At 43.3% G+C, this 19,952-nt stretch overlaps 1 protein-coding gene across 1 annotated transcript in view; it reads left to right on the top strand.

Moving 5' to 3' along the window:
* ppat (phosphoribosyl pyrophosphate amidotransferase) overlaps nt 1–19,952 on the top strand; it is a 44,893-nt gene that overhangs the window by 6,339 nt on the left and 18,602 nt on the right. Inside the window, exons 2-3 of the mRNA XM_055635726.1 lie at nt 15,588–15,654; nt 17,202–17,408. Of these exons, the coding sequence (XP_055491701.1) occupies nt 15,588–15,654; nt 17,202–17,408 (274 nt within the window). The remainder of the gene's footprint in view (nt 1–15,587; nt 15,655–17,201; nt 17,409–19,952) is intronic.

The raw sequence follows: 19,952 nt of genomic DNA on the forward strand, positions 1-19,952 counted from the left end.
TACCAAGTGTACTCCAGTTTAAATTTTCGGTCACGTGGGTGCGGATCTACGCTCCAGTGACCTTTTGTGAAATCACCCTATAAGATTTTACTGCCAACATGGTGTTAAATGGTATTATCTGTTTTAAAAGGGACACTGGATGTTTGCCTAGATGGCTTGTCTCTATTTGGGATTCGCAAGATAGGCAAGAATTAACTAGAATGTATTTTTCTTGGATACAATGTGGCAAAATTTCAGTGAGTGTCAAGAAAAGTCTCATGCAGCCCCAGAGCAGCCAACAAATTCACCCGCCAACCTCCGTACTCCTAGATACATAGACAAAAGGTGCAGGAGTAGACCATTCGGCCCTTTGAGCCAGCACTGCCATTCAATGTGATCATGGTTGATCATCCACAATCAGTACCCCGTTACTGCCTTCTCCCCATACCCCTTAATTCCGCTAGCCTTAGGTGCTCTTCTATCTAATTATCTTTTGTGTGCATCCAGTGAATTGGCCTCCACTTTCTTCTGAGGCAGAGAATTCCACAAATTTTCAACACTCAGTTCTAAATGGCCTACCTCTTATACTGACCCCTGGTTCTGGATTCCCCCAAAATCTGGAAAGATTTCCTGCATCTAGCGTGTCCAATTCTTAATAATTTTATATGTTTCTATAAGATCCCCTCTTATCCTTCTAAATTCCAGTGAATACAAGCCCCTTCGTTCCATTCTTTCATCATATGACAATCCCGCCATCCTGGGAATTAACCTCGTGAACCTACGCTGTACACCCTCAATAGCAAGAATGTCCTTCCTCAAATTAGGAGACCAAAACTGCACACAATATTCCAGGTGTGGTCTCACCAGGGCCCTATACAACTGCCGAAGGACCACTTTGCACCTATATTCATCTCCTCTCGTTATGAAGGCCAACATGACATTAGCTTTCTTCACTGCCTGCTGTACCTGTATGCTTACTTTCAGTGACTGATGTACAAGAACCCCCAGCTCTCGTTGTACTTCCCCTTTTCCTAAACTGACACCAATCGGATTATATTCTGCCTTCCCGTTCTTGACTCCAAAGTGGATAACCTCACATTATCCACATTATACTGCATCTGCCCACACACCCAACCTGTCCAAGTCATTCTGTATTCTCATAGCATCGTCTTCACAGTTCACACTGCCTCCTAGCTTTGTGTCATGTGCAAATTTTGCTAATGTTACTAAAAGAAACATCTTCATCTAAATTCCTTCATCTAAATCATTAATGTATATTGTAAATAGCTGCGGTCCCAGCACCGAGCCTTACGGCACCCCACTAGTCACTAGCCTGCCATTCTGAAAGTGTCCCGTCAATCCCTACTCTTTGTTTTCTGTCTGCCAACCAATTTTCAAACCTTATCAATACCTTACCCCCAATATCTTGTGCTCTAATTATGCCAACTAATCTTCTGTGTGGGACCTTATCAAAGGCTTTCTGAAAGTCCAGGTACACTTCATCCACTGGCTTCCCCTTGTCCATTTTACTTGTTACATCCTCAAAAAATTCCAGAAGATTAGTCAAGCATGATTTTACCTTTGTAAATCCATGCTGATTTGAACCGATCCTGTTACTGCTATCCAAATGCATCTTTGATAATCGACTCCAGAATTTTCCCCACCACTGATGTCAGGCTAACTGGTCTATAATTCCCTGCTGTCTCTCTCCATCCTTTCTTGAAAAGTGGGATAACATTAGCTATCCTCCAATCCAGTGATTCCCAACGTGGGGCCATATGGGGCCATGGCAAATTTCAGGGGGGCCACAGAAAGATTTTGGGATTTAGATCATCAGCCTTCATTCCCATCAGTCTATCCAACACCATTTCCTTACTAATGTGAATTTCCTTCAGTTTCTCTGTCACCCTAGATCCTCTGTCCCCTAGTACATTTACGAGATTGTTTGTGTCTTCCTTAGTGAAGACAGAACCAAAGTACCTGTTCAACTCGTCTGCGATTTCATTGTTCCCCATAATAAATTTGCTTGTTTCTGTCTTCAAGGGACCAACATTTGTCTTAACTAATTTTTTTCTCTTCACATACCTATAGAAGCTTTTACTATCCTCCTATATATTCTTGGCTAGCTTACCTTCAAACTTTATCTTTTCTCCCCGTATTACCTTTTTAGTTAACTTCTGTTGATCTTTAAAAGTTGCCCAATACTCTGGCTTCCCGCTCGTCTTTGCTATGTTGTGCGCCTTCTCTTTTATTTTTATACTGTCCTTGACTTCCCTTGTCAGTCACGGCCGCCTCTTCCCTTAGACTCTTTTATTTCTCTTGGGAATTAAATTATCCTGCATCTTCTGGATTATTCCCAGAAACACCTGCCATTGCCGTTCTACCGTCATCCTGCTAGGGTCCCTTTCCAGTCAACGTTGGCCAGCTCCTCCCTCATGCCAACATAGTCCCCTTTGTTCAACTGCACTACTGACACTTCCGAGATTCACAATCACAATAATCACAATAATACTTTATTAGCCAAGTATGTTTTGCAATATACGAGGAATTTCATTTGCCAAGTCACTCATACAAATAAAAAGCAACGGAACGCACAAAATATATTTTAACATAAACATCCACCACAATGACTCCTCCACATTCCTCACTGCGATGGAAGGCGAAAAAACGTTCAAATCTCTTCCCTACTTTGCTCTCCCGTGGTTGGGGGCTTCGAGACCTCGGTTAATGGGACGATCTTTACTCCCGTAGCTGGCAGCGTTTAGGCCCTCCACATCGGGGCGATCAGCTCCTGCATCGGGGGGGATGTCAGCTCCCGTGCGCCGGCGATCGGACCTCGCGTAGGGGCTGGTCGAGCCTCTGCGTCGTTGGAGCTTCCCGACTCAGCCTCTCCCAAGACTGCGAGCTCACGATGTAAAGTCTGCACGCCGCGGTTAGAGCGATCCCAGGCAAGGGATCGGCTCTGATGTTAAGTCCACGCCCCGTGGTGGGACTCTAAGTCAGTCCGAGGAGGCCTCCAGCTCCATCGATGTTAGGCCGCAGATCGACCGGAGATACGATCCGGAAAACAATCGCACCTCCGGCAAGGTAAGAAAGTGGAAAAAAAAGTTTACCCCTCCCACCTCCCCCTCCCCCCACATAAAATAAACCAGAGAACATTTACACAAACTTTTAACACACTAAAAATTAAAACAAAAGACAAAAAAACAGACAGACTGTTGACGGGGCTGCCAATCGTGCGGCGCCTCTGGTGGTCATTTTAACTTCTCCCTCTCAAATTGCAGATTAAAACATCCTATTATGATCACTACCTCCTAATGGTTCCTTTACGTTGAATTCCCTTATCAAATCCGGTTCATGACAACACTAAATCCAGATTTGCCTTCTCCCTGGTAGGCTTTGGTATAAGCTGCTCTAAGAATCCATCTTGGAGGCACTCTACAAACTCCCTTTCTTGGGGTCCAGTACCAACCTGATTTTCCCAGTCTACCTGCATGTTGAAATCACCCATAACCATCGTAGCATTACTTCTTCTTCTATGTAGTGTTTTTTGGCGGTTGGCAAACAACTTTTTTGGTGCATTACCGCCACCAACTGGCATGGAGTGTGGATCAAACAACACCATTACATATACTAATAACCTATATCCTTCCGAACAAATTGGTTACCCTAAGAAAAAGCACCGTAGCATTACCATTGTTACATGCTAATTTTAACTCCTGATGCATCTTGCACCCTATCTCCAGGCTACTGTTTGGGGGCCTGTAGATAACTCCCTTTAGGGTCTTTTTACCCTTACAATTTCTCAGTTCTATCCACAATGACTCTATATCTTTTGGTTCTATGTCACCCCTTGCAAGGGACTGAAATTCATTCCTTACCAACCGAGCTACCGCATGCCCTCTGCCCACCCCTGTCTTTTCGACAGGACGTATACCCCTGAATATTCAGTTCCCAGCTTATCCTCTTGTAGCCATGTCTCTGTAATTCTCACGACATCGTACTTAGCCAATTTCTAACTGAGCCTCAAGCTTGTTCACTTTATTTCTTATACTTCGCGCATTCATATAACACTTTTAATTCAGTATTCACCTCCCCTCTCACACAGGTTCCTATTTCACCTGACCTTACTCTCTTCTCCCTTCTTGAACTTTCGATCCCATTTAACTCCATCCTTATACACCCAATTTGTCAACTCCCCCCCCCCTGCTATTTAGTTTAAACCCACCTATGTAGCACTAGCAAACCTGCCAGCGAGAATGTTGGTCCCCCTCCAGTTAAGGTGTAACCTGTCCCTTTTATACAAGTCACCCCTACCCCAGAAGAGATCCCAGTGGTTTATAAATCTAAATCCCTGCTCCGTGCACCAGCACCTCACCGACTTCAGAATCCCCTATCTGCCTCTTCCTGCCCTCACCAGCATGAGATACTGGAACCAATCCAGAGATAACCACCCTAAAAGTCCTGCTTTTCAGCCGCCTTCCGAACTCTCTAAACTCGAGTTGCAGAACCTCCTTCCTCTTCTTCCCGACGTCGTGCCCATATGCTCAACCACTTCCAGCTGTTCACCCTCCCTCTCGAGGATGTTCTGAAGACCGTTCGAGACATGTTGAACCCTGGCACCAGGGAGGCAACAGATCATCCTCGAGTCTCGCCTGCCGCTACAGAATCTCCTGATCGCACCTCGGACGATAGAGTCACCCACCCCTATGGCTCTGCCCGACGTTGAGTCTCCTCGCTAGGATTGGGGCCACTGACCTGTCTGGCGCTCGGACTGGAAGCGTCTTCTGTCCCGACAGCTCCCAAGTGGGCGTACCTGTTTTCATTAGGTACAGCCAATGGGGTCTCCTGCACTCCACGTTTATACCTCTTTCTCACAGTTACCCACATTCATTCTTCCGGTATCCTTGGTATGACAATCTCACTGTAGGTCCTGACAAGGAAATTCGTTTTCCCGGATGGCCCTGAGGTCATCCAGCTGCTGCTCCAGTTCCCCAACACGTTCATTCAGGAGCTGCACCAGGAACTATTTCTGCAGGTGTAGTTGTCAGAAGCACCAGCGGTGTCCCTGACTTGCCACATCTTGTAGGAAACGCGCTGTACCACCTTGCCCGCCATTTCTTCAGTGGACAATAAAATCACAAATTTCATTGAACTGTAGTCTCCCTGCCTCGGCCTCCTCGCTGAAGACTCTCGAGCCAAAGACTCACACTTTACTCACCAAACTACTTCACCTCAACAAGGCCGCTCCCCTCGAGCAAGCCCTACTTTTATTTGCTGTTCAATTAACTAATTTACAAATTTAGTTACCGGTTTTTAAATGACCTGCTCTTGAAAACTGACCAAGGCTTTAACTCATTATATGGGCGAAAGTTTCAATAAGCACCTAAAAGGTGCATGGAATGCCAGCCTTTATAAGATGACTAGAATACTGGTGTAGAGTATTGGTGCAACACAAAGCCATGGTTAGATTGGACTAGGGGTGGGTGTACATTTACTATGACAGACGTAAGATCTGTCTACGCCTTAATTTGTACTGACATTTGGAAAATTATATTTGTACTGTCTGATTTGAGGAACTTGCCTCTTATAATATTTAGCTAAATTCATTTTTTCAGATCACCTAAAAAACCAAAATGATCTGATGCTCGTCATCTACTTTGACTTGGAGCACATGTAAAACTTTGTGTTAAACTGAATGAAAATAAATGAAATTTAAGCTTGTATGTTTACTTGAAATATGCCTATCATTGATTTATAGCTAATCTACTGTCTGGGACCTTTGACATTAGGTCGGATATATTGAGGGTTTTATGGACAAAGGGTTAGTGGCACTAAGAGTTGATAGTCTGACAGTTATCTAGAGACAACAGTTGTGTAACAATATTATTTGCTCTTTGCTAGATGAAATCCATTTGTCAATAGTCAAATGATTTATTTGTACTAGATTCTACTGTGTGTTACTACACAGAGCACTGGTTTACTGAATGGGTTAAGTGTTTAATTTATTACTACTAATGTAAAGTTTTGAAAGAATTAATACTTCTAAAATATCATACAATTATCCCACCTCATCTTTGGAGATGTTTGTCTAGATGTAAATAACAACTTTGCTGCCTTTTATTTAATAACTAGATCAAGTGCAGACCCCCAACGCAAGATTCCACCACTCACCCATTCCCCCCAACACAAGCCGTTCCCCCCAACGCAATATTGCACCACTCACGCATAGCCCCCAACTGCGCAGGCATGGCTAATTTCTTCTCATCCCCCAGCACTCCCTATTCCTCCTCTTCACCCACCCTCTTCAATCTCTAGAGGGGGAGGGGGTAGAGAGGGAGGGGAGTGAGAGGGTAGAGGGAGGGGAAGGGATGTAGAGGGAGGGGGAAGGGAAGGTAGAGAGAGATGGAGGGGGTAGAAAGGGTGGGAGTTGGGGTAGATAGGGAGGGGGCATCTCCCTTCTCCACCCCTACTCATCTCGCTCCTCCACACCCCCACCCCCAATCTCCCTCTACCAAGCCACTCCCCACCCCATCTCCCTCCTCATTTCCCTCATCCTCCTCCCCTCACTCCCATTCGCTGCCCCAGGACCAACCCAGGTCGTAGAGCAGCGCCAGGGCCTGGAACTCTGACTGGTTCTTGTACCCGGCCCGGCCCTGCCCTGGCTGTGGATGCCAGCTGTCGGCTAATCCACCGCCTGGGCTCCAATGCAGGCTCCGACTTCATCTCTGGGCTCATCCCTGACCCCGGACCCAGGCTCGTCCTTGGTTCCAGCGGCGCTTCTTTCTCGGGCGTGGTCACAGCCCCATCCCAAGTCCCAGGCTCGGCTCTCACTCCAGCTCCAGCACCAGATTTGGTAGCAGCCAGGGCCCGCGGCACAACCCTCCCCACCAGGTATGGGCGTCGGGCGCCACTCCTCGTTCACCCCCCCCCCCCCCCCCCCCCCCCCCTCCGGGAATGTCCCATCCTGCCTTACGAGTGCATTGTGAAGACACTCGGGTTTCTTTTCCAAAATGCGTGATTTTTGGGGCTGTTTTTAAATTTTAAAGGATTAATAACTACAGAAATATAGGTGGGAATGCGACGGAAAGATGTTTATTGCCATGACGGGGAAAATGTGAGTAGGAAATGTGAAAATAGGAAGGCTGAGGCCTAGCGCTGGAAGAATATAGGAAAAGCGGATTGACACATCGTGGGCGGCACAAACAAGACAAAGACTTTTAGTTATATAGAGATAACTACACTTGGTTATAATTTAAAAGGCAAGACATTCGCCTAATTATGAGCAATAGGTTATATCATAACTTAACTAACTTTGTTAATTTAAGGTGAATTTTTACCCCATATCATTTAGAACAGGGGTCGGCAACCTACGGCCCCCGGGCCGAATGCAGCCCATAACCCGAAATCATCCGGCCCGCAGGTGTACTTTTTTTCCCCTGTAATTATCCAACCCGCAGACTTTCATCATTTCCGGTACCTCCCGAGGCCCCAGCGCCCAGGCGTGGTGTCGCATGGGAGGCCTGCGCTGGCGGCCGCAATAGCGGAGCCGCCGACGAGCGTCAAGCTCTGGCTGTACCGCGTTCTGCACCTTCTGTGTCTGGGCTTCACTGTCAGGATCGGGTTTGTCAATAGGCCGGGGACGAGTGAGTGAGTATATGAGCCACTGCTGTAAAGGTTTCTTGTCAGAGGCAAGGCTCTGTTGTGACTAGCACAAGAGGACACGTCCACACAGAGTTAGAGTTCAAGAGCTCGTTTATTCTGCAATCACTGCCTTTTATCTTGAAGGTCACGTGACCTCAGTCACGAGGCTCAGGCACGAGTTTCTGTTACATATATTACATTACAAATACATCACATCTCCCTCTTTACTTTATAGACTTCATAGGCACTGGTATTTACGCTATATAATATTACATGTATTACATAACGTACCAAGACATCACATCTCCCTATTTACTTTATATCTCCCTCTTCATTTTACAGATCTTACATCTCCCCCTTTTCACTTTGTTTATCAACTCCCCTGATATCCATTTTAAACTTAAACTCTAGCAAAGGGCCTCTCTCAATTGCCTTCTGCTGCGACTGGGAGACTACCTCTCGCTCTAGCTAGGCTTCTGGGGACTTATTCTGGCTTCTAGGAGACGGGTTCCTCTGGCCATTTTTCACCCCTGGGAGACTGGCTCCTCTGACTAGGTTTCTCCTACTTAAACACCCTTCTGGGAAACTACTTCTGGAAGACGGGCTCCTCTGTCCAGGTTTCTCCCATCTGGGCGTCTGACTACAGATGGTCCATCCACGGCTATCCAGGGGTCTTTCACACTGCTATTGAAGATAAAAAACAGACAAACTATGTTTGGCCTCGATGAGGGAGAAGAGAAGAGATAACGAACAACCTGTCCAGACAAAACACTTGATTACCCCATAATTAGGATACACAAATCACCTGTGCAGACAGAACACTAATAACGCCAAGATACGGACACCCAGTTCTGTATTACTCTGACGTCCATTCCCCCCTTCTCATGGAAGAAATGATCCTTTATCACAACAGTACCGAGGCAGTGTATATCAGTTGAAAAGAACAAAAAATTAAACATTTTAAACTGTTCCTTGGGTCGTGCTGCGCACTCTCGAACATGGCAGCGGCAATTGAGAGAGGCCCATTTCTTACAGCATGTCATACAGCATTTCAATATTATTTTTACAGCATTTCTACAGCATTTCAATATCTTGCCGTCTTTTTCTCTCTTGCTCTCTGGCTTTCTTTTTTTTCTTCTTCTTTTTTTCTCTTTGCGGCCGGTCTTCCTCTTATCTCGGGGCCGACTTTTTTTTTCCCTTCTTTTTCCCGCGGTCGGCTTCCTTCGCGGCGGTCTGCCTTTTTCGCGGCCGGCTTCCCTTTTTTTTTCTCTCTCTGCCGGTCCGCTTCTCTCGTGGCCGGCTTTCCCTCACGACCGGGCTGACACTTCTTCCGGCCGGGCTCACTCTGTTTCGTCGGTCTTGGCTACTGGCTCTGGCACTCACCCGACGCGGTGGTGGCTCCACAGTCCTGTTCCGATCTTCCTCTACCTTTTCTTCCATGGAGGCTTGAGGCTTGCTTTCTCTTCACTTTACTTCAGACACCATGTAAAGGTTTCTTGTTGGAGGCAAGGCTTTGTTGTGACTAGCACAATGGGACACGTCCACACCGAGTTAGAGTTCAAGAGCTCGTTTATTCTGCAATCACTGCCTTTTATCTTGAAGGTCACGACCTCAGTCACGAGGCTCAGGCACGAGTTTCTGTTACACATATTACATTACAAAGACATCACATCTCCCTCTTTACTTTATAGACTTTATAGGCACTGGTATTTACACTATATACATATTACATGTATTACATAACGTATCAAGACATCACAACCGCCTTCAGGACAGAGCCAAGGCAATGGTCCGTAGGTACACCATGTTCTTGAGCGCCCGTAACTAGGGGCCAGTGCACTGGGTGGCGTCCTCGAGGGGGCGGAATCTATGTGAACACGTGATTTGATGCCTGCCATTGGGGGCGGGATCCATGTGATAGATTTGACCCACCATCCGCTCACAGACATTGTCCTGGCCCCTATGCAAAACAAGGTTGCCAACCCCTGATTTAGAATGTTCTATATCTCTATATAACCGTCTATATCTTTTGTTTCCCTTTCCCCTGACTCTCAGTCTGAAGAAGGGTCTTGACCCGAAACATCATCTATTTCTTTCCCCCAGAGATGCTGCCTGATCTAATTTTTTGTGATATTTTGTTTTAAACCAGCATTTGCAGTTCCTTCCCACACATTTAGAATAGAAGTTGTGTACACTAATCTATCATGTCCTTGTATCTAACTGCTGTGATACTGTGTTGTATTAACTTCAATGTTGATCAACAAATCCAATTTCTAAATACCTTTCCCATTCAGATGTTCCCCTGAACTTTGTAGGTATACTGTAATATCTTTCTCTGGGACTGGTATGCTATAATACTGAGAACTATACTTTGCAAACTGCATCTTCCACTTTCTGCTACCTATTGTACTTGAGTTTGTTTTGATTGTTTTTATGTATTATGCTATCTGATTTGATTGGAGATCATGCAAAACAAACCTTTTTGCCAACAAACCTTGGTACACATGACACTTGTCAACATCTAATGTAATACTTGTAATGTGTATGAGCTTACCACTATTTCAAAGCTTTTTTCAAAGTAAAAGTTGTTGCGCTTCTAATTATTTTCAGCTATAAGTATGGAATAGGGGTTCCAAACTATTAATCACATTATGCTCTCCTTTAGTAACCAGTTCATTGCATATGTAATCAAGAAATACTTGAGCGCAAATGTGATATGCCCTCAGTACATCCTCGATGTAATATTGATGTGGTCCAGTACTGGCCTTAACTCAAGTTCAACAATTCTAATAATCTTTACAGTTATAGAACGATGAGTGTCTGACCATGCCAACACCATTATTTACAGTGAATCCGTCAACATCCTGGTTGGTCAGCATTGACAATTGTATTCTGAAGCAAATAAATCTCTTGACTCCCTATGTTTATTTTCTCTTTTCTCTGTCCTTTCATATGCCTTTACATTGTCTTCCGCCGGATCAGCTATACAATGTCCTCTATAATGATTGAGACAAAGACCCATCATTTATTTATTTGGCTCTGTACTCCACAATTTGAGATATGTAATAGAAAAAATCACATGTGGTTAAAGTGCACATTTCAGTGCTCCATAAGGTTTGGGACACATGGCTTTACTGGCGCTTGTAATTGTTCAGGTGTGTTTAATTGCCTCCTTAATGCAGGTAGAAGAGAGCTCTCAGCACCTAGTTTTTCCTCCAGTCTTTCCATCATCTTTGGAAACTTTTATTGCTGTTTATCAACATGAGGACCAAAGTTGTGCCAATGAAAGTCAAATAAGCCTTTATGAGACTGAGAAACAAGAATAAAACTGTTAGAGAAATCGGCCAAACTTTAGGCTCACCAAAATCAACTGTTTGGAACATCATTAAGAAGATAGAGAGCACTGGTGAGCTTACTATTCACAAGACCAAGGTAGACCTACAAAGCTGATGACAGAAGAATTCTCTCTATCATAAAGAAAAATCCCCAAACATCTGTCCGACAGATCAGAAACACTCTTCAGGAGTCAGCTATGGATTTGTCAATGACCACTGTCCGCTGAAGACATCATGAACAGAAATACAGAGGCTAAACTGCAAGATGCAAACCACTGGTTAGCCGCAAAAATAGGATGACCATGTTACAGTTTGCCAAGAAGTACTTAAAAGAGCAACCACAGTTCTGGAAAAAGGTCTTGTGGATAGATGAGACGAAGATTAACTTTTATTAGTGATGGCAAGGACAAAGTATGGAGGAGAGAAGAAACTGCCCTAGATCCAAAGCATCCCACCTCATCTGTGAAGCACGGTGGTGGGGGTGTTATAGCCTGGGCATGTATGGCTGCTGAAGGTACTGGCTCACTTATCTTCATTGGTGATACAACTGCTGATGGTTAAGAAAGAACTGCAGATGCTGGAAAATCGAAGGTAGACAAAAATGCTGGAGAAACTCAGCAGGTGAGGTAGCATGTATGGAGCGAAGGAAATGGGCGACATTTCAGGTCGAGACCCTTTTTCAGAGTGATGTGGGGGTGGGGGGGCGGGAAGAAGAAAGGGTGAGGCTGAGACAGTGGGCTGTGGGAGAGCTGGGGAGGGGAAAGAAGGAGAAAGCAGGGACTACCTAAAATTGGAGGTCAATGTTCATACCGCTGGGGTGTAAACTACCCAAGCAAAATATGAGGTTCTGCTCCTCCAATTTACAGTGGGCCTCACTCTGGCCATGGAGGAGGCCCAGGACTGAAAGGTCAGGTTCGGAATGGGAGGGGGGGTTGAAGTGCTGAGCCACCGGGAGATCATGTTGGTTAATGCGAACCGAGCGGAGATGTTGGGCAAAGCGATCGCCAAGTCTACGCTTGGTCTCACCGATGTAGAGCAGCTGACACCTAGAGCAGAGGATGCAATAGATGAGGTTGGAGGAGGTGCAGGTGAACCTCTGCCGCACCTGGAAAGACTGCTAGGGTCTTTGAACGAAATCAAGGGGGGAGGTAAAGCGACGTGTAGCATTTCTTGCAGTTGCAAGGGAAAGTGCCAGGAGAGGGGTGGTTTGGGTGGAAAGAAACAAATTGACCAGGGAGTTATGGAGGGAGCGGTTTCTGCGGAAAGCCGAAAGGGGAGGTGATGGGAAGATGTGGCCAGTGGTGGAATCCCGTTGGCGGTGGCGAAAATGTCAGAGGATTATTTGTTGTATGTGACGGCTGGTAGGGTGGAAGGTGAGGACAAGGGGGACTCTGCCCTTGTTACGAATAGGGGGATGGGGAGTGAGAGCAGAGTTACGGGGTATAGAAGAGACCCTGGTGAGAGCCTCATCTATAGTAGAAGAGGGCATCTCTGATGACCTGGTTTGGAACACCTCATCCTGGGTGCAGATGCGGCGTAGACAGAGGAATTGGGAGTAGGGGATGGAGTCCTTACAGGAAGCGGGGTGGGAAGAAGTGTAGTCCAGATAGCCTTTCTTCTTCCCACCGCCACATCAGTTTGAAGAAGGGTCTCAACCCGAAATGTCGCCATTTTCTTCGCTCCATAGATGCTGCCTCACCTGTTGTGTTTCTCCAGCATTTTTGTCTACCAACTACTGATGTTAGTGGCATAATGAATTCTGAAGTGTATAGACACATCCTATATGCTCAAGTTCAAACAAATGCGTCAAAACACATTGGCCGGCGTTTCAATCAACGGCAAGACAATGATCCCAAACATACTGCTAAAGCAACAAAGGAGTTTTTCAAAGCAAAAAAATTGTCCATTCTTGAGTGGCCAAGTCAATCACCCGATCTGAACCCAATTGAGCATGGTTTAGTTTAGAGATACAGCATGGAAACAGGCCCTTCGGCCCACCGGTTCCACGCTGACCAGCGATCCCCGCACATTAACACTATCCTACACCCAGTAGGGATCATTTTTACATTTATCAAGCCAATTAATTTACAAACCTGTATGTCTTTACAATGTGGGACGAAACTGAAGATCTCGTAGAAAACCCACGCAGGTCACGGGGAGAATGAACAGACTCAGTACAGACAGCACTCTTAATCGAGATCGAACCCGGGTCTCCGGCACTGCATTCGTTGTAAGGCAGCAACTCTACCGCTGCGCCACAGTAACTGCCTTTTAAATCACCAGAGAAGCCACCCAGCAACTGGTGGTGAATCGCAGACTTCAAGCAGTCATTGCATGCAAAGGATATGCTACAAATTACTAAACATGACTACTTTCATTTACATGACATTGCTGTGTCCCAAACATTATGGTGCCCTGAAATGGGGCTATGTATAAACACTGCTGTGATTTCTACATGGCAAAACCAAAATGTATAAAAATGGCCTTTATTAAAATCTGACAATGTGCACTTCAACCACATGTGATTTTCTTTTCTATTACAAATCTCAAATTGTGGAGCCTTTACCACTCGCTAAGGACACTGTCATTTACATCATGCATTCCCTCTTGCTGCACCAAATCACAGACAATCTCTTTTGTTCACTTTCCTTTGCCCCGTTTTGATAAAAGGTTAATTCCTGAAATGCTAAAAATGTCCACAAATATTGCCTGACCTATTGAGAATTTTTACAAATTTTTATTTTGGATTTCCTCCAGACCCAAAACATCACCTGTCCAATCCTTCCCCAGATTCTGTCTGATCAATTCTTCCAACACTACAGGAGTAATGTTTTTCTACAGGAGTAATGTTGCTTTTAATTTAAATTTAATCTGAAGTAAATATCAGGATTACATCTCAATTTTATAGATGAAATGTATACTCTAAGATAATCAGAAGTATCTTGAATATCAACTTTACAGGCAGCAGCAAGGAATACAATTGTCTAAGAAGAGAAATCCAAAATTTCTACAGTAGAGATTAAAATAAAATCTAAGAGATCTATTTAAGTACTGCAAGTATTATTCTGCTGCATCGGTTTTGTATTGTTTCAAACTAACAGGTTTTGGAGAAACTATAGCAAAAAAATGAAAGCAGCATTGCTTGCACAGAATCAATAAAAGAAGATTATTCCCGATGTTGGGGAAGTCCAGAACTAGGGGTCACAGTTTAAGGATAAGAGGGAAGTCTTTTAGGACCGAGATGAGAAATCATTTTTTACACAGAGAGTGGTGAATCTGTGGAATTCTCTGCCACAGAAGGTAGTTGAGGCCAGTTCATTGGCTATATTTAAGAGGGAGATGTGGCCCTTGTGGCTAAAGGGATCAGGGGGTATAGGGGGGTTGCACGTAAGGTCACTGGGTCAGAGGTCTCGACGCACGGAGCCGCTAAATCCATCTGCTGGACATCCGTCACTTCCGGTATATGTTATTAACACAAGAAACGCGTACTTTCCTACCTGTTAAAAACCTCCAAAATGTTGAATTTTTGCGCTGAAAAAAATTGTGGGAGTCGGGTTAAGTGTGAGAGACATGTACCCAACTTCAGAATTCCAAAAGTGAAGCGAAATGTAGGTATAGAGAAGCGAGAACTGAAGGGACTACAGCAGCTAAAGTGCTTGGTAAACATTGGTCGTGCAGAAATCGGAATTGTAAATATCGGAATTATTGCATTTGCTCACTGTATTTCATCAACTATAAGGCATTATTTGTGTTTTTTCGTGATTCCTTTGGTATTTAAAAAGTCTCAGAAGTGATAAATCTGGCTGTAAAGTTTTCTTCAGATGCGTTTTCATTTTGTATGTAAAAACCAACGGGAACCATGGGCGATTTAAAATAATTACAGCCAGATTTATCACTTCTGAAACTTTTTAGATGCCAAAGGAATCAAGAAAAAACACAAATAATGCCTTTCTGTTGATGAAATGCAGTGAGCAAATGGCCAATGTTCGCCAAGCACTCTGGCTGTTGTTGTCTCTTCAGCTCTCACTTCTATCTGCTGTCATTTCTCCTCACTTTTGGAATTCTGAAGTAGGCTAAATGTCTCACACGCATATCCCGATTTCCATAACTATTTACAGCGCAAAAATTGACAATTTCAGCGGGTTTTAACGGGCCCGCTACGCTGGAAACAATGGTAAGTGCTTACCTGCAGTTCATCGCGTGTAATCCATTTGGAGTAGCGTAGCAACAGTACGGGTCATGGGTCGTGACCCGACTGCCATGAAACCTCCCTATGGAGAGAAGGCAGGGATGGGATACTGAGTTGGATGATCAGCCATGATCATATCGAATGGCGGTGCAGGCTCGAAGGGCCGAATGGCCTACTCCACCTATTTTCTATGTTTCTATTAGATTTTTGTTTTATCATGTTGGAGTCTTTTTTGCACAAGCTTCTGTCAGAATAAAGGCAATTCCTGCATATTAGTTGTTCATTTTAATATTGGATAAAGTTAATGCTGGCTTGCGATTCCACTCAGTGAAACTGGAGGTTTATGATGGCACTGGATTTCAGTGTGAAATCACTAGATCTCGTTTGCAAACCATGTACTTAATATTATTGTTGAAACTTTTGAAACAATATTTTTTCAGAGGTCAGGAAAGTGCTGGAATTGTGACAAGTAATGGGAGTTCCCCACCATTGTACATGACACACAAGGTACGTCTTTCTTGTTACATTGTATTGATCTTTACAACTTAAAATTCTAATTTGGATGGATTTAACAGTTTGCTCAATGTCCAAACTGACTTCATGTTGTTAACTTATTTTAACTGGATCACCCAGGAGTTAAAATCCTAAAAGCTAATAATCAAGAAAAAATCCAAACATTTGTCAGCAGCGAAGTAAAGGAAATTGGTGCTGACCTGTGAAGAAATGCTCCCTAAGGAATACAATTCTTAATTTTTAAATGCAACCAATTTTGATTATTTGCGAAGCTATTGCAGTATGTAAAATGTGTTTTTAAGGCACATTATTGGGGGAGGGGAAATTATGGCTTCTTATCCAACTCGAGTAGACTTCATGCTATGTAATAGATGCAGGAGTTGACCATTCAGCCCTTCATACCTGCTCTACCATTCAAATAAAAAAGCATACTTCATCTCTTGGCTAAGTTTCTTCTACTAATCGTATGTCCCTTGATTTCTATATTGTATTAAATTTGATGAATCTATGAATTGAGTACACTCTGAGATTGAGAGCTATAGACTGATGTAGACAGATATTGAAGAAATGAATGAAAGATAATACAAAAAAGTAACGATGATAAAATAAATGGGCCATAGTTAGCTGTTTGCTAGGTGAGAATGAGAAACCGGTTCGACTTCGGGGGGGGGGGGGGGGGGGTTGGGGAGGGGAGGGGAGAGGAGAGAGAGAGAGAGAGAGAGAGAGAGAGAGAGGAGAGAGATCGTAGAGAAATCAATATTCATACCGCCAGGTTGTAAGCTGCCCAAGCAAAATATGAGATGCTGTTCCTTTAATTTGTGTTTAGCCTCACTCTGACAATGGAGAAAGGCCAGTGTGGGAAGGGGAATTAAAGTGTTTGGAAACCAGGAGATGAGGTAAGACCAGGCGGACTGAGTGAAGGTGTTCAGCGAAAAGATCTTTCATTCATTTGTTCCATTTGTTCTATATCTCTCCACATCCGTCTATCTCTCGTTTCCCTTTCCCCCGACTCTAGACTGAAGAAGGGTCACGACCTGAAACGTCACCCATTCTTTCTCTCCAGAGATGCTGCCTGCCTGAGTTACTCCAGTATTTTGTGTTTTTAACTAGCATCGGCAGTTCCTTCCTACACAATATTCTAAATATAATTTGCATGATATTCCAGATATGATGTCACAATGTTTCCTCCATAGTACTTCCCCAAAAACATTCTCTAAAATGAATGCAATTCTAGGTGTTAGAGAAAATTGTAGCAATAACTTTTATTCCCATGATTTTTAAAGTATTGTTCAAACGGGTAGTTATTTCCAAAAGTATTATTAAATCCTGGAGTAGTACTTTTCGGAATATAAATGTAACTTTGAAGTTCATGTGCATTAAATGTAGTTGCTTATATTTTAAGTAAGATTTTCAATCGGAGAAAAAAAAATGAAGTCATTAACACAAATTAGAGGTGTTTTATACCTCCTCGAATCTATGACAATTTTTAGTTTAAAATTACGGAAATCACGAGTATTTAAAAATGTGTTTCTTTTTTATAGGGAATGGGCCTTGTAAGCAGTAATTTTCGTGAAGAACAAATAAAAAAGCTTCGCAGTGGAAATCTGGGTATAGGACATACGCGATATTCTACATCGGGTATTTCTGAATTACAGAACTGTCAACCATTTGTGGTGGAAACACTTCATGGAAAGATTGCTTTAGCTCACAATGGAGAATTGGTCAATGCAAAACAATTAAGAATGAAGGTACAACATTGATCTAATTACACGTAATGAATTAATGATTGAAGAAAGTATTGCATTTTCAACAATTCACCTTTTGCTGAATGTTAACTCTTCACAACACAAAAGATCAGCAATGGATAATTGAAATTGAGTCCAGATACAAACCATTTCTTGGCTCTACTTATACAATTATTTATTGTCATTTGAACCTCAAATGAAGTTCAAATGAAATTTGGTTAACATTTTGATGTTTGGTGGCAACTAACACTCATTTGGTGGCAATCTTGCCTCAAATCAGAAGATTACAGCCTCCATTTCACAAACCTGAACACGCATCTGCATTGTATTTTCAAACAAGTGAGAAATATGCAATATTCCAAAGTAACCAACATTTGTGGTGGCTGCTAATGAGGGCAATGACCAAAGCATTTCCTCAAGCTTTGAAGTACAGTGCTGGAAATGAAGTAATGCCTGGTGCAATTTTACACCTTATTATATTAATCCTTCATTCATGTGTTTATGGTCACTGAAAAATTAGAACCTAAACGATCCTTTTAAGTCATTGAGGCACTGTAACTAATGGACTCTCTCGTAAATAAGATAATCTGTGAAGAATGTTGAAGAGAGTCTTGTGTGATTGCCAGTCACTGCCCCGTGATCGCATGAACTCGTGTGTGAATAGGAAATGTATGATTTATCCAAGGCAGCAAGTTATTGTACAGATATTTATAATCAGAGGGAAATAGAACCTAATTTTTAACATTCCTGCAATCCCCTTGTGATCATTGCAATCTGAGTTGTATAATGCTCTGAGAAGATATCAACTCATTGTAAGTTCATCTAGAAAACTTGCTATGGTTGCATTGGGAATGTTCAAATTGGAGCATTGCCCATGCAAAGATGTTCCATGCTTTTTTGCGATTGTAACTGAGCAGAAGGCGGTCATCTGGATCATCAAGTTCATGCTGGCTCTCTGTAATAGTCAGTCCCTTAGTAATAAAGTTTATTTCCATTGTGTCTATACAACTTTATTTTGAAATCATTGATTATTTCTGCTTCCACCCACCTCATAGACAATAAGTTCAAGTTGATTACCATTCCATTTGCTGCATTAAAAAAAATCTTGCTTGCACTGCCATGTATTGCTTACTCAAAATCTTGCGACTTTGTCCCCCAGTCCTTGTGTACTATGAGCTAATTGGAATAGTTTTCCTTTGCTTGCTTTATCACAAACCTGTCATACTGTCTCATCCTTATTACCACTGCAGAGTTGATAAGGTATCTCTTGCCCATGGATTGTCTAATATGCAGCCCAGTAGCTCAAGGAGGAGTTCAGGTTCCAATATTAAGGAGACAAAAGTTTAGACTGCATCTGCTTCCCACAGGGTTCATCAGTTTCAGGAGATTTCTTTAAATTTATTAATTGCAGAATGGACCTCATAAAAAGCATTAATATGCCTAATTCTACTCCTATCACTTATGACCTTATGTTGGTGATATTTAAACCCAGAAACTTGATTACCTCTTAATCATATAATTATGTTGTCTCATTCACGCTCTCCCAATAATGGAACATTTAACTTCTAACTTGTCATGTCCCCTTGGGATATTATATGTTTCAATAAGATCACTCCTTGTTCTTTTAAACTCCAAAGAATATAGAGCTAACTTTTTTGCCATTCACCGTAAGAATGCCTCTCATCTCGGGAATTCCATGAGGCAATGGTCATTCCTTGCTGATTAGTGCCAATAAGTACAGATGGTATGCAGCAAAGGTAAAGAGTCGAACCAAGGAACTGCAAATACTGGTTAGTATACAAAAGAACACAAAGTGCTAGAGTAACTCAGCAGATCGCGCAACATCTCTGAAGAACATGAATAAGTGATGTTTTGGGTTGAGCCCCTTCTTCAGACTAATTACAGGAGGGGGAGAAGAAAGCTAAAAGAGGGGAAAAGCAGGACAAAGCGTGACAGGCGAAGTGGTTTTGTGATGGGCAAATAGACAATAGGTACAGTAGGCCATTCGGCCCTTCCAGCCAACACCGCCATTCAATATGATCATGGCTGATCATCCACAATCAGTACCCTGTTCCTGCCTTCTCACCATATCCCTTTAAGAGCTCTATCTAACTTGAAAACATCCAGAGAATTGCCCTCCACTGCCTTCTGAAGCAGAGAATTCCACAGATTCACAATCCTCTGGGTGAAAACGTTTTTTCTCATGGCCTACCCCATGTCCTTAAACTGTGGCCCCTGGTTCTGGGCTCCCCCAACATTGGGAACATGTTTCCTGCCTCTAGCGTGTCCAATCCCTTAATAATCTTATGTTTCAATAAGATATCCTCTCATCTGAAATTCCAGAGCATACAAGCCCAGCCGCTCCATTCTATCAACATATGACAGTCCCGCCATCCCGGGAATTAACCTGGTGAACCTACGCTGCACCCCCTCAATAGCAAGAATGTCCTTCCTCAAATTTGAAGACCAAAACTGCACACAATATTCCAGACGTGGTCTCACTAGGGCCCTGTACAACTGCAGAAGGACCTCTTTGCTCCTACACTC

Source organism: Leucoraja erinacea, chromosome 1 (assembly GCF_028641065.1).
Source record: "Leucoraja erinacea ecotype New England chromosome 1, Leri_hhj_1, whole genome shotgun sequence".
Lineage (NCBI taxonomy): Eukaryota > Metazoa > Chordata > Chondrichthyes > Rajiformes > Rajidae > Leucoraja > Leucoraja erinaceus.